Below are 11,872 nucleotides of genomic sequence, written 5' to 3' on the forward strand. Positions count from 1 at the left end.
CATTGTAATGTGTTATTCAGAATGTTTGTAATTGTGTGGTAATATTGCAATGTTGTTAGCCTGGCCGCGCCAAAAACCCCTACAGCAAAGCTGTGCCGGGGTCTGGGGTCGCTGAGAATCAGTGTGGGCGGGATCAACGGTTTCCTCTGCACTCAATGCAACGCAATAGGATGGCGAACAACCAACCAGAGTGATGAGGAATGATTACGTATTGCAGCGCGACAGGAAGTACTTGGTAGAGTGTAGGCAGTAGGAAATAGAACGAATGCCAGGCCAGCGAGCGTTTTCTCTACGGGCTAATGTCAGAGTGAGAGGAAAGATTTACCAACTAGCACTCCAATCTGCTATTGTAGAGACTGCACGCGAACTACGTGAACATGGAAATGAATGATTGTTGCCGTTTTTGCAACAAAAATATGCGAATATCTGGCGTGATTTCTAATTCAGCACTTATCTTTGACAGCCAGAAAGAAAAACAAACCATTGCTGACAGATTAATGCAGGTTGGCGTGTCGGTGTTGAAAACACAGACAAAATCGAACAGAATTTGTAGGCCTTGTGTGCGGTTACTAACGAGAATGGAACAGGACCTGCCGGTGTTCCGAAGATGGGTGCAGGAGGAGGGAGCATCCACCACGACTTCAGATACCTCTGGTTCTACACAGAAACGTGACCGCGAGCCGACTCCATCCAAAACACCAAGGGCATTGAAAAAGTTCTGTGATAAACCAGCAAGTCCGGGAAAAGGGGCTGCCGTTCGTGTCAACATCGCCCAGGTATGTTTGCATTTTGACATTTGTTTATCGTGCAGTAACGGTGGAGATATTCAATTTGCTTTTCATTAGACCTATAGATGTTGCCCATCAGTTAGGATATTCCAGGGACAACATTGTCATTAGACGACCGTTCTCCTTACTCTAGTCTGTAGCCTCCAAAATGACCATTATATCGTGCTGAAATCTGCATCGCTTGATCTGAAACTTAATGATAGCATAGGAGTGTAAACAGAGACGGTTTAGGTCCTAAATTGCTTGTAGGCCTATGTGGCAGTGTATGATAATACGTGAAATATAATCGGGTGGGACTACACGTCTGGGAGTGATAGAAACACCTGGGACTACACGTCCGGGGAGCGATCTCAGTTGGAGTGTCCATCTACCTCCCACCTAAACGGTCTCTGATGTAAATACGCCCTAAAGCTACAACCTACAGCTAGTCATCAGCGTGTCTCTCATGCCTATTTGCCATGCCTATTAGATAACTTTGGAACTGTTGCTTGGTCTTCATGGCATTTAGCATTGTGAAAAGTAATGATACAGTGGATGTTCAGAATTCTGCCTCCTGGACCAGATTAGCCTGACATTTCAGCTCCTCCTGTGTTCATGTCACATTGTATAGTAGGAGTTGTATAGTAGGAAAAATACTTCACTACTGTACTTAAGTATGTTTTTGAATACTTAACACTTTTCCCAAGTGTGTGTATATATTGAAAAAAAGAGTTTTGACCATACTGCAACAAAGTCAGGACATGATGCATGGGCTCTGGGCTTAGGTCAGCACGCATAGGAAGTTGAGTTTATTTTCTGTCGAAACCTTTCCTAAATTTAGACTGAAATTGGTTGTGTGTACATTTTTAAATGTTTTTGAATTTTTGAAATTTTACCCAAATAGAAAAAAGTCTTTCAAACTGCATTGTACTTTTCATTACATTACTTAATTACATTATTTTTGACAGTACCTCGCATACATACGTAAGTTTCAGATACTTTAAGACTTTTACTTAAGTAACATTTCAGTCAGTGACTTTTACTTTTACCAAAGTCATTTTTTGGAGGGGTACCCATAGTTTTACATGAATATGAGATTTCAGTACGTTATACAACACTGCTTCTTGGTAGTCAGCCCCTACCCCCGGTTGAGGGTGAGATGCTGCTGCACAGATCACAGCAGGGTGCTGAGCCTCTGGAGACGGGGGTCTGGGTTGCTGGGCCTATCACTGCCCAACCACACACTTGTGGGTTGACGGAAAATTACCAAGTCTGTAAGTCAGTGGTAGAGTCTGTAGGTCAGTAGCAGGGAGGGCAGTAGAGGGGGGGAGGTGGGGTTCACCAACAACCGGGGGGGATGTGCGACATGAACACAGAAGGGGCTGAAATGGCTCATCTGGACCAGGAGACACGATTCTGAACAGCAGCCCCCAACTTTCCTGACCTGGTCCCTATCAGCCAGTCAATTTCAATGAGGGAAAAAGGTTTTGTGTAATCATTCACAGTTCTTTTTCGTGTGTTTCACTCACACCATTTTTTTCACAGTGGTGTTCATATGATTACATACCCTGACAGAATTATGCCCTATGCTTTGCTGTGTTGATAAGTATCATAGAATGTAAATTATTACAAAAAAAAACCCTTTCACTCATTGCACCCTTTCACTATTGACTGTCTGATGACATTTATCAGCACTCCCCTGTGTTATCTCCATCACAACACAAACTACCAACATGACCCTGATCAAAGTTTACATAACCTAGGGTCTGATGCTGTATGTTGCCCCCTTATACATCAATGGTTGTCCTATGCCTCTTGAACAATTTCAATGTTGTCGTCCTACATTGAAGACTATTACAGTATTTGCCTACTGCTTGAACACTATAGGCTGATGCTTAGACAAAAATAGCATATTGTTAAGTTGTTGGTAACATAACTTAAACACAGTGTGCCGTACCTTAAACAAAAGTTCTGCTTAACACTGTTGCAGCAATTCAGCAACACACGTTTTGCTTTATGCTACACACTTGCTCATGGTCACTGCACACTTTTTCCTTCATAAGACACTCCATTAAAAAATGAACACTCATCATATCATTGGGAAAACACATCCGCTAGAAAAACAAAACACACTGGATGTATGACAAGATTTAGGCACCGACAATAAAACACATGTTTTCAAAATTAACCACTATTCTGCCAGTTACAAAGTTGCATTCTTTATATTACATTGCACTTATTTTATTTTGCATTTATTTGTTTTACTTTGATGGCTACTTTGCTAAATTCACACCTTCCTACACTCAAACAAAACAACAAATAGCACAACGGTACGAAAGAGTAGAATATGGAGTGACATTGACTGACTCACGTTCTGTAAAACCTACCCTGATGGCAGGAGTAGCCTTTTATCTTCATCATCACATGTTAGGTATGAACATGATAGTTTGTAGAAATACACATAATAGTAGATGTCAGCTGCATATTGTGTCTGGAAATGTATTGTACTTCGTTACTTTACTGTAAGCAAACCTCATACCTCATACCCAAACAACAAAAGTATATAGGCCTAGACTATGTTTTTCATTACAGCATGTTGACGTCAACCACATATTTATATCATATTTAGATATTTGAAAATGTGTGAATATACGTAATAGGCTACACAAAAAATTGTTCATAAGCTCACATACACACTGTTGTGTTGAGAATGATGTACTGTTTATAAGATATTTTGCTTCAGTTTAATGTCCTGTACTGTAAGGTGCAGTTTTGTAATGTACAGTATTGAATTTTGGGGTCTTGTGAAGATGTACATTCTGTGAGTCTGAATAGGCTGGTACAAAAAGAAAGACTGCTGTGTTTTGTATAAAGTAGACAACTGTTTTCACGTTGATCTAATTTGTTTTCTCATTTGGTGCTAATGTGTGTCTTTTGACATGAAAGTGAGGTTTTGACAAAAGCTTGTTGAGTTTTTCTGGCAATGTTAAGGTTTTGATAGCAGAGTTTCATGTTGGCATATATGTGCAGGGTTTATCTCCAAGTGTTGAGAGTTTTTGGCTTGTGTGTAGAGTTTTGACTCTATGAGCCAAATTTTGCAAATTGTGTGCAAGCAGTAGGCAAAAACTGTAAAGTAGATTATCATTGGTTTATCATTGTTTGATTATTAACATAATACATATTGATATTTCTGACTTCTTTTACTTCTTTCAGGTCATTTCTGATCAAGAGGTGCACAAATCTGAGAATGCTTTGTTGGTGAAACATATCATGAACAAAAAATGGAAAGCAGCGGCCAAACTAATCATGAAGCATGAGGAGCTTTCACAGGAAGTGAAGGCCAGCATCCTTACAGTCATTGAAAGTGAATCCAGAGCACTCTGCGACCCCAGCAAGAAATGCATGTTGTGGAGGTCTTCACCAGAAGATTTGAGTTCTTTCTCATTTAGCAGCCTGGAGTCAGACCTGCAGCGCCTCTCACCACTCCTCTTGTCCATCTTCACAACCATCACAAAACACTCACGTTTTGTCACCTGTGCTGCTGCTGCAATTGCATTAAGAGGTAGAGAAAATCGCCTGTCTGGGTTCGCTTACTACATCAACTGCATTCTGCAATATGGGGGTGCAAAGAAAGCAGTGTTTGAAAGGCTCAGCAAATTTGCCATTTCAACAACATACAAGAATGCTATTGGAAAGCAGAAGGAATTGGCAAACAATTGTGGATCTGGTCTTTGGTCATTGAAGAGGCAAAACGAAGAATTCCTGGCAATGGAAGCTGGGTGTCAGCCTGTCAGTGAAGAGCAGGACGAAACCTCCATAGATGCCTGGACGGAGTCTGAGATGATACCCGGTGATGTGTTCCGAAGTATGGAAGACCTTCGAATATCAGGTGAGAAGTAAAATACACACACACACACACACACACACACACACACACACACACACACACACACACACACACACACAGCGCCATGTACATGACATGTATGGGGTTATGTTGTCTTATGTGTACATGTCTTTAATGTATTAAAGGAGAATTGGCTGAAAGCTGTGCCACAGACCAGGCCACATCAGGGGAAGGGATCACATCTGAGCTGGCTGAAAACGTCACGGAGCAGGCAACATCAGATAAAGAGTTGAGGACCTCATCAGAGTTGACTGAAGGAAGTGCCGTGGACCAGGGTTCTGGACATGATGTGAGGATCACATCTCAGTCGTTGGTGGAGAAGTGCTCGACTACACCACACACTTATTCCATCATCTTTGATAATTTAGATTTTTTCATGCACACACACCACCAGTCCACCCTACACAGTAACAAGTCAATTCATTGGATACACCACATCGCTGTCCAGGACCGTGTCCCCATTTATCACCTGGCTAATGACAAACCAATTGGAAATCTTCTGGACTATGACCTGAATTTGTCACTCCCTAGCCAGAATGAACAAATGCAGATGCGAAGAGAGTTCATTGTTTTCACCAGCCGAATCCTGTCTAGCTATCTGTCTGTATTCAAGCCATTCTCCAATGTGGTTGTGCGACACATACCGCATCAGTATTCAGCAGAAATGGCGCAGCATTCCACTGATGTAAGAACTTAAAACAATACATAAACAACTACATAAACACCTACACCATACAATGTCAGTGTAGTGAAAGTAATTGTGTCTCTGTTTACCTCTACAGTACCCATTAGGACTGCTTTTCAAAGATGAAAACAAATCTGCCGATTTGGCAGAAGTACTTCATCACTTTCAGAACACGTAAGCATGAAGGAGGGTCACAAAATTCTTTCCAGTGTAATAACTGTGAGAAGAATATACAAACAATTTCTTCTGTCTCAATTGTAGGTATGTACCAAAACAGCCTGATGGGATTTCAACCATTTTGGTTGGAGGCGACAGGCTTTCCGAAGCAAATAGCAGAAACCTGCAGTGGGCCTATGCCAATGGTCTGAATACGGAGGAGCGATTGGATGGCATGGAATTCATGTTTGAGGACTGGCATGCGATTAGGATGCTATTTCAAGTGAGTAATGTATCACATTGTGACATGTGTTTGCTGAAACTGTTATATTCAGTTCATTCATTATTTAATTTAAGACAGTAGGTCATAGTTGAAGTGTGTTGTACTGCTATTAAAAACACAGTATTCCCTTAAATTTGTAATACAGTTGCAAAATGTTTGCCTTGGAATCTGGACGCCCTTTGTGGGAGTAAGTTTATTTAACCAATCTTTACTCTGTCCATGGTTTTACTAGTTTTTTTTTGTCTTTTTTTCCTTTTGTGAACTCAGATCCACTACAAAGTGTTCTTCAGTGAGAAATCTGCAAAGGACCATGGGACTCTGTGCGCCAACATGACAAAGTTGAGGTAAAGCTGCTTTGTTTAAAAAGTGTCAGCCAAATGTAATGTAAATGTAATGTAGTGACACGATGAATGAATATATGACACTACATGAATTACTATTTATTTATTTTTTAGATTCTGAAATTCATTTGAAATCAACAGAAATAAATTTGATGTTGCTGGCTAATTTTATTATTGTTATTGTTATTAATGTTATTATTTGCTGACAGTGTTTTCTGCAGTTTTCTAATGGAATGGAATGGAGTGGGTCATGATGGAAAGCCCACTCCTGAGAAGTTGTTCTTATTCGTTAAGCTGGGGTGGGTCATGATGAAAGCCCATCCCTGGAATGTGGTTCGTATTTTCACAGACTTTCTCAGAATGTGATATTTGTGTTGTTTGAAATATGAAAGGTGGTGTGAGAGATTACTAACACAATTTTACATTTGTATGTGAGTGTATGAGAGTGTGCTTGTGATTAAATCCTCACACACCTATTCAAAGACCGCTTCTGACCGCTGGGTCGATTGCCTGGTCTCTTGACTCAGAGGTTTAAGTATTCTCTGTTGGTGTATAGTGGTGGCTGGTTCGAACACCAAGAGTGACGGTAACATTTCTTTGTATCACAGGTGCAGCAATGCGAAACAGGGTCCCAAGGCTGCCTACAACGCATACAAACATTTTGTCATCACAGACACTACTGCGCTGCTTCTGACGGCTGCCATGGAGCACTTTGGCCTGAAGGATATCGAAGGTACATAAATAGGGTGTTTTGAAATGGGACAGCAGTGCTTTAAAACTGAACTGTTTGGGTAGAGGGAATAATGTAAACCTTTGCTTTTGTTTGTGATTTTTCTTCCATGTGACTTAGAAATCCCGGAATCGTTTGTTCCTGAGGACATTGCATCAGGATCAACAGACACGAGGCGAACATGGTTGCATGCCAAATCTGCTGAGGTGGTCGATAAGTACATCCTGCTTGGGGATGCGGTTGAGGCCATGACTGGTCTCGGCGAAGCAGATGTGACATCGACTCAGGCAACGCAGTACCCTTGTCGAGCGCCAGGCTGTCAGCAGGTATACACCTATCCCAAATCCAGAGACAATCACGAGCTTAAAAAGCACAACTTACACGTGTCCCCCGAAACATTGCCTGGTACATCACTCAACAAAGACCACAAGCAGGAACATACCTTGGCGCGTCTCAGCTTCAGCTTTCTCCTTTGGGACATGCTGGATGCTGTGAAAGAGGGTGACGGAGAACGACTGATGAGGCTGTACAAAGTAGCTCTGCTCTTCTACAAAGCCCATGCGCACAGCCACTATGCATACAGTACGTTACTCCTGACACTTCAGGTGAATGCGTGCCTGACGCCTCGGATGTCGCACAGCGTGACCTGGAACAGGTTTTGGAGCACTAGGGGAGGGAATGGAGGCAACATCCCCTTAGACCTTCATTTAGAACACCTCAACAACTTCCTGAAGTCTTTCTTGAAGGGTCAGGGTCCAAACCTGTCTGAAGCGTCTGCTAGCCGAGTCAGCAAGGCCATAGGCGTTTTGAAAGAGATAATGGACAAAGTTGATAGTGAACTGGGTGTGAAAAAGCCAAGTGGCATCCATCGTGCTGAGCAGCAGACACAGGATATATTGACTCTGATTAATGTTTTCAGGGAGGGTCAACTGTTGTCAAAGATACCTGGAAGGGAATTTCGGGCTTTCCCGAAGTTTGACAGCAATCTGTTGCACAAAATGAAAAAAAAGGAAATGTGGGAGTGGATGATGCTCAAACTGAAAGAGTGGAGAAAACTGAAAAAATAAATCTCACTCATTGGTAGTTTCTTGTCTTGTGAAGTCCCTATAGGTATCTTCAGATCTATGCAGTACTTAGGTATTTAAGCATTAACACTTGATGACTCATAATTGCACCCTTACCTTTCTGCACTTTACCATGCATTCAGTTTGTCAAAATATTGTCTAGACTGTTACAGGCCTCTTCTAACAGGCGTATTTAATTACACTTATTTAGCACAATTTTTCGGTGTTTGCTGCGAGTATCTCGACTTGTAAAACATGTTTAAACTCAATTGAACCAGCCAGTTCCAACCCAGTCACTTTAAAGCACATTGTATGTAACATTGTCACTTGTCAGAAATGTTTTTTTTGTTTTTACTTTGTATCTACAGTATTTGACTACCGGTTACCATTTCACAATCAAGAATATCTTGCATTTCTTTTCTTAATACTATTTGACTACTGATTTCCATTTTTAAATCCTGGGTATGTTGCTTTTTATGTCCCATTGTAAATAATATGCACATTATTAAGTACACAACTAATTCACCCTTTTTCTGTAAATGTAAATGTAAATAAACACTTAAACAAGAATTGAGATCGTTCTTCAATTTTATTTACAGGCAGTCATCTGACATAAGTATTCAGGCAGTACTTTCAAAGATGTAAGAGTTATGTACAGTGGTCATATGAAATGACTAACAAATGTTTCAGTCTGTACTCAACTGTGACACCCCGGATTCTAGACTGCTCCATTGGGACAAGGCGTTTGCATCAGAGTCAGAGTCAAAGTAACCTGTGTAGTCTTGGTCTGGCACCATAGTTTCCTCCACAGGCAGATCAACTTCAGTGTATTCAAAATCCCCGAAGACATTAAAAATAATGCTGAGAATTTCCTGTCCGTGCCTTTTACTGAACACCGGTAGGTTGTCCATTATGAATGGGAGATCAAATATATCTGTGCAGCGCTCAAGAACACAGTCTATCAGCTCGTTACTAAAACCAGTGCAGTCGCTGCTGTTAGTGTACAGAGGCATGTTCTGGACTAAGCTGAGCTTGTACCTGTACAGAGTATCTCTAATTGTCTGTCTTTGATCCTCTGTAACTTCTCTGCTTTTGACAACGGCATGAGTGTACTGTTCAGGCAGTTCGTAATCGGGTATTGCCACGTCACAACTGGGAGAGCTGCAAGAGCAAACAGAGTGGCAGTATGAGCAGCACAAATGGCCCGGCAGAACACACTCAGTGTTTTGTTCGAAGTGTGAGAATAAGGCCTTCCTAAGGCAACTAGTGATGCCCTTCTTCACCAGTGTCTTAACGCCCTCATTCACTCTTGCTTCCTGCTTCAATTTGTAAATTATGGCATGTGCTGGAGACCCATCTCGCCCGGCCCTGCCAACCTCTTGTACAATGGCCTCCACATCCTCAGGTGAGCCATACATCACGACATGTGATATGTTAGGAAAGTTCAGTCCCATTCCCAGAGCTGTGGAGGCTACAACCACTCTGCATGAACCATTGCCACGTAATGATTCCAGTACTGTGATCTTGTGATGGGGAAGTGTTTGGCTGTGAAACATGCCAATGAGTCGGTTTTCTGCCGTGTGTTCTGGATCCCGATCCACCCAGCTGTCCTCACCAAGTTCATACTGTAGGTGACAGAACACCTTCCCGCACATAGGCAATGTACGGCAGTAGATGATTATTGGTGCAATTGTTGGACCCTTCTCTTTAACCGCCCTCACAATCCAGTTCAGACACTCCATGCTATCTGAAGACACTGTAGACAGTCCAAGCCTTATGTTTTTTCTGTTTGGGCTTATGATTACTTCAGTGGCATTCTCCAAATGTAACTGCCTTTTGACAACAGCTTGCGAGTCCAGGTCTGCCGTTGCTGTCAAGGCCAGAATAGGTGTACCTGGAGAATAAAGGTAAATGCATTAGCATCTACAGTACAATACATTTTCATTAAAGTAAGCCATTAAAAAATTCCAACCAAATATGTGAGGTGAAGTCACAAGGGGTTGTGGAGGGTCTGACTTGCCAGCAGAGGTGTCAAAAGTAAAAAAAAAAAAAAAAAAAAAGGTAACTTCCAGCATAGGTAACTTAACTTATCTGAGTAAAAAGTAGACCTGTGTAATTGTCTTACAATCAGCTGACTACCCTGGTTGGATCAGTGGTGGGTCCTTACAGGGTTTTTAGTGTGTTTCAGTATCAGTACAGTCTATCTCGTTAGTTTCAAAGGAGTAACAGATGTGCAGGCCCTAATATCGTGTACTGGTCTTTGTTAAACCACAAATGTACTTTTACTTTTGAAACCTCCGTTTGCCGGGTTGTGATCAACAACAGTGAGAACAGTGTAAAATAACTTTTCTTCAGACTGAGATCATAATGGTCATGGGTCACAACATTTCATAGCCTACTCACCTGGTTTTACAATGGACCGTAGCTCGGCCAGTCTGGCAAAACTCTCTCTGAAGGCCTTCTCTCCTCTAGCAGCCTTTCCCCTGGAACAAATAAAATAAAAACACAACCAATGTGACATCAGCTATGGCACACTTAAAACAACCGCCCGCGCGTCATCAACTCAGGCAGACTACAAGTAAAATGTACACCCCAATCTCTCAGTCCACTGTTAAATGTTAAGAGCAGACCGGAATGATAGCGTCCTCGTCCACAAGAGCAGCTAATCGTTTCGGAATGTGCATAGAGCTCTAGTGTTCCAAAAATCGATCGCAAAAGCTCACACATTACATTATGCAGGATTCCAAAACAATTAGCTGTTTGTGTGGACGATGACGTTAGCTTTGATTTCGAATGGTTTGCTGCTACCGTAACTTAGATGGTTAGAGTATATAAGTCAGTGGGCTAGACTATCGTGAAACATCACAGAGTTGCATGTAACATCAGAGTAGCTAGTTGTGGTAGCTTCGATTGCCCCTTACATTGTTCATATTATTCGTAGCATTAAGTATATTTACCATTTGTATGTGAGATGAACTTCATCCACGACAAGGCCCAACAGGTTGTCTTGGTAGACTTTGCTGGCTAGCAAGCATCGCCATTCCTTGTTAAGCCAGGACTCCGGACTCCCGAACACCAACTGGTACCGCCCGCTTCGGATCTCCTCCGGGTCGCTTTTGCCAAGTTGCGCAGCTGTAAGACCCAGTTTTTCGGCCTCTTGTACCTGGTCGTCCATAAGTGCTAAAAGGGGTGACACGATAACCACCAGTGGTTTGTGCAGCAGACCCATGCGTCGCCCCACCAGCGGAGCAAGTTGGTAAATCAGGCTTTTACCATATCCGGTGGGCAATACTCCAAAAACGTCCCTTTTCTGCAGAAAAAACTTTAATGCCGTTATCTGCTGGTCTCGCAAGGTGAAATGAATATCCAAATCTTCGAGAGTCGTTGCCAAAGCTGAATCGAAAGACGCCGTGAATTCGCTAGGGGCAGCCATTGTTTACTTCTCTCTGGGACTACACACGAAACGTCGCACACTCTGTCGTCACTAGGTAGCCCGGCCCCCGATCCCGCCCCTCACGATTTGATTGGCCGCGAACCCCGATCCAGCTTGGATCGGTTGTAGATTCAGGGTGGCTAGACTGCCCCCGGGAGCAAATTCATTTTGCGGCCACTAGGGGCGTCTAGATTTCTAGGCTACAATGTTGTAGTAAAGTACAATGTAAATGTTGTTCACCAAAGGGCGAAGATGTGCGCTGGTAAAGAATGTCTGTAATCTTGTAGCAACATTTCAGTTTGTTTATTTATTATTTCCCCAGCGAGAACAATATGCACCATGAGGATACTGGATTATATTATTGTAGGTACTAATCGGCTATCACAATGTTTTATTACAGACAGCCATGGTTCATACAATAAACAATGAAATGTCTCAATTTTCATTTGCTTGAACCACCAACCCATAACAAGTTTAAACAAGGTTCGGATTACCCTGGGGCCACA

At 42.2% G+C, this 11,872-nt stretch overlaps 2 protein-coding genes across 2 annotated transcripts; one reads left to right on the forward strand and one right to left on the reverse strand.

Annotated features, from left to right (window-relative positions):
• Nucleotides 1-72: 72 nt before the first annotated feature.
• Nucleotides 73-8,372, forward strand: LOC134459376 (uncharacterized). The gene is made up of 8 exons (XM_063211717.1): nt 73-776; nt 3,981-4,656; nt 4,800-5,359; nt 5,457-5,533; nt 5,621-5,798; nt 6,066-6,142; nt 6,748-6,872; nt 6,990-8,372. The coding sequence occupies exons 1-8, from the start codon at nt 378-380 to the stop codon at nt 7,934-7,936; spliced, it is 3,039 nt and encodes a 1,012-aa protein (XP_063067787.1). The 5' UTR covers nt 73-377; the 3' UTR covers nt 7,937-8,372.
• A 136-nt stretch (nt 8,373-8,508) lies between these two features.
• LOC134459377 (ATP-dependent DNA helicase RecQ-like) lies at nt 8,509-11,475 on the reverse strand. Its single transcript, XM_063211719.1, has 3 exons — nt 10,891-11,475; nt 10,337-10,416; nt 8,509-9,827 (listed from the first exon to the last, which is right to left on the reverse strand). Exons 1-3 carry the CDS (start codon nt 11,364-11,366, stop codon nt 8,620-8,622), a joined length of 1,764 nt encoding a protein of 587 aa, XP_063067789.1. The 5' UTR covers nt 11,367-11,475; the 3' UTR covers nt 8,509-8,619.
• Nucleotides 11,476-11,872: the final 397 nt, after the last annotated feature.

Source organism: Engraulis encrasicolus, chromosome 12 (assembly GCF_034702125.1).
Source record: "Engraulis encrasicolus isolate BLACKSEA-1 chromosome 12, IST_EnEncr_1.0, whole genome shotgun sequence".
Lineage (NCBI taxonomy): Eukaryota > Metazoa > Chordata > Actinopteri > Clupeiformes > Engraulidae > Engraulis > Engraulis encrasicolus.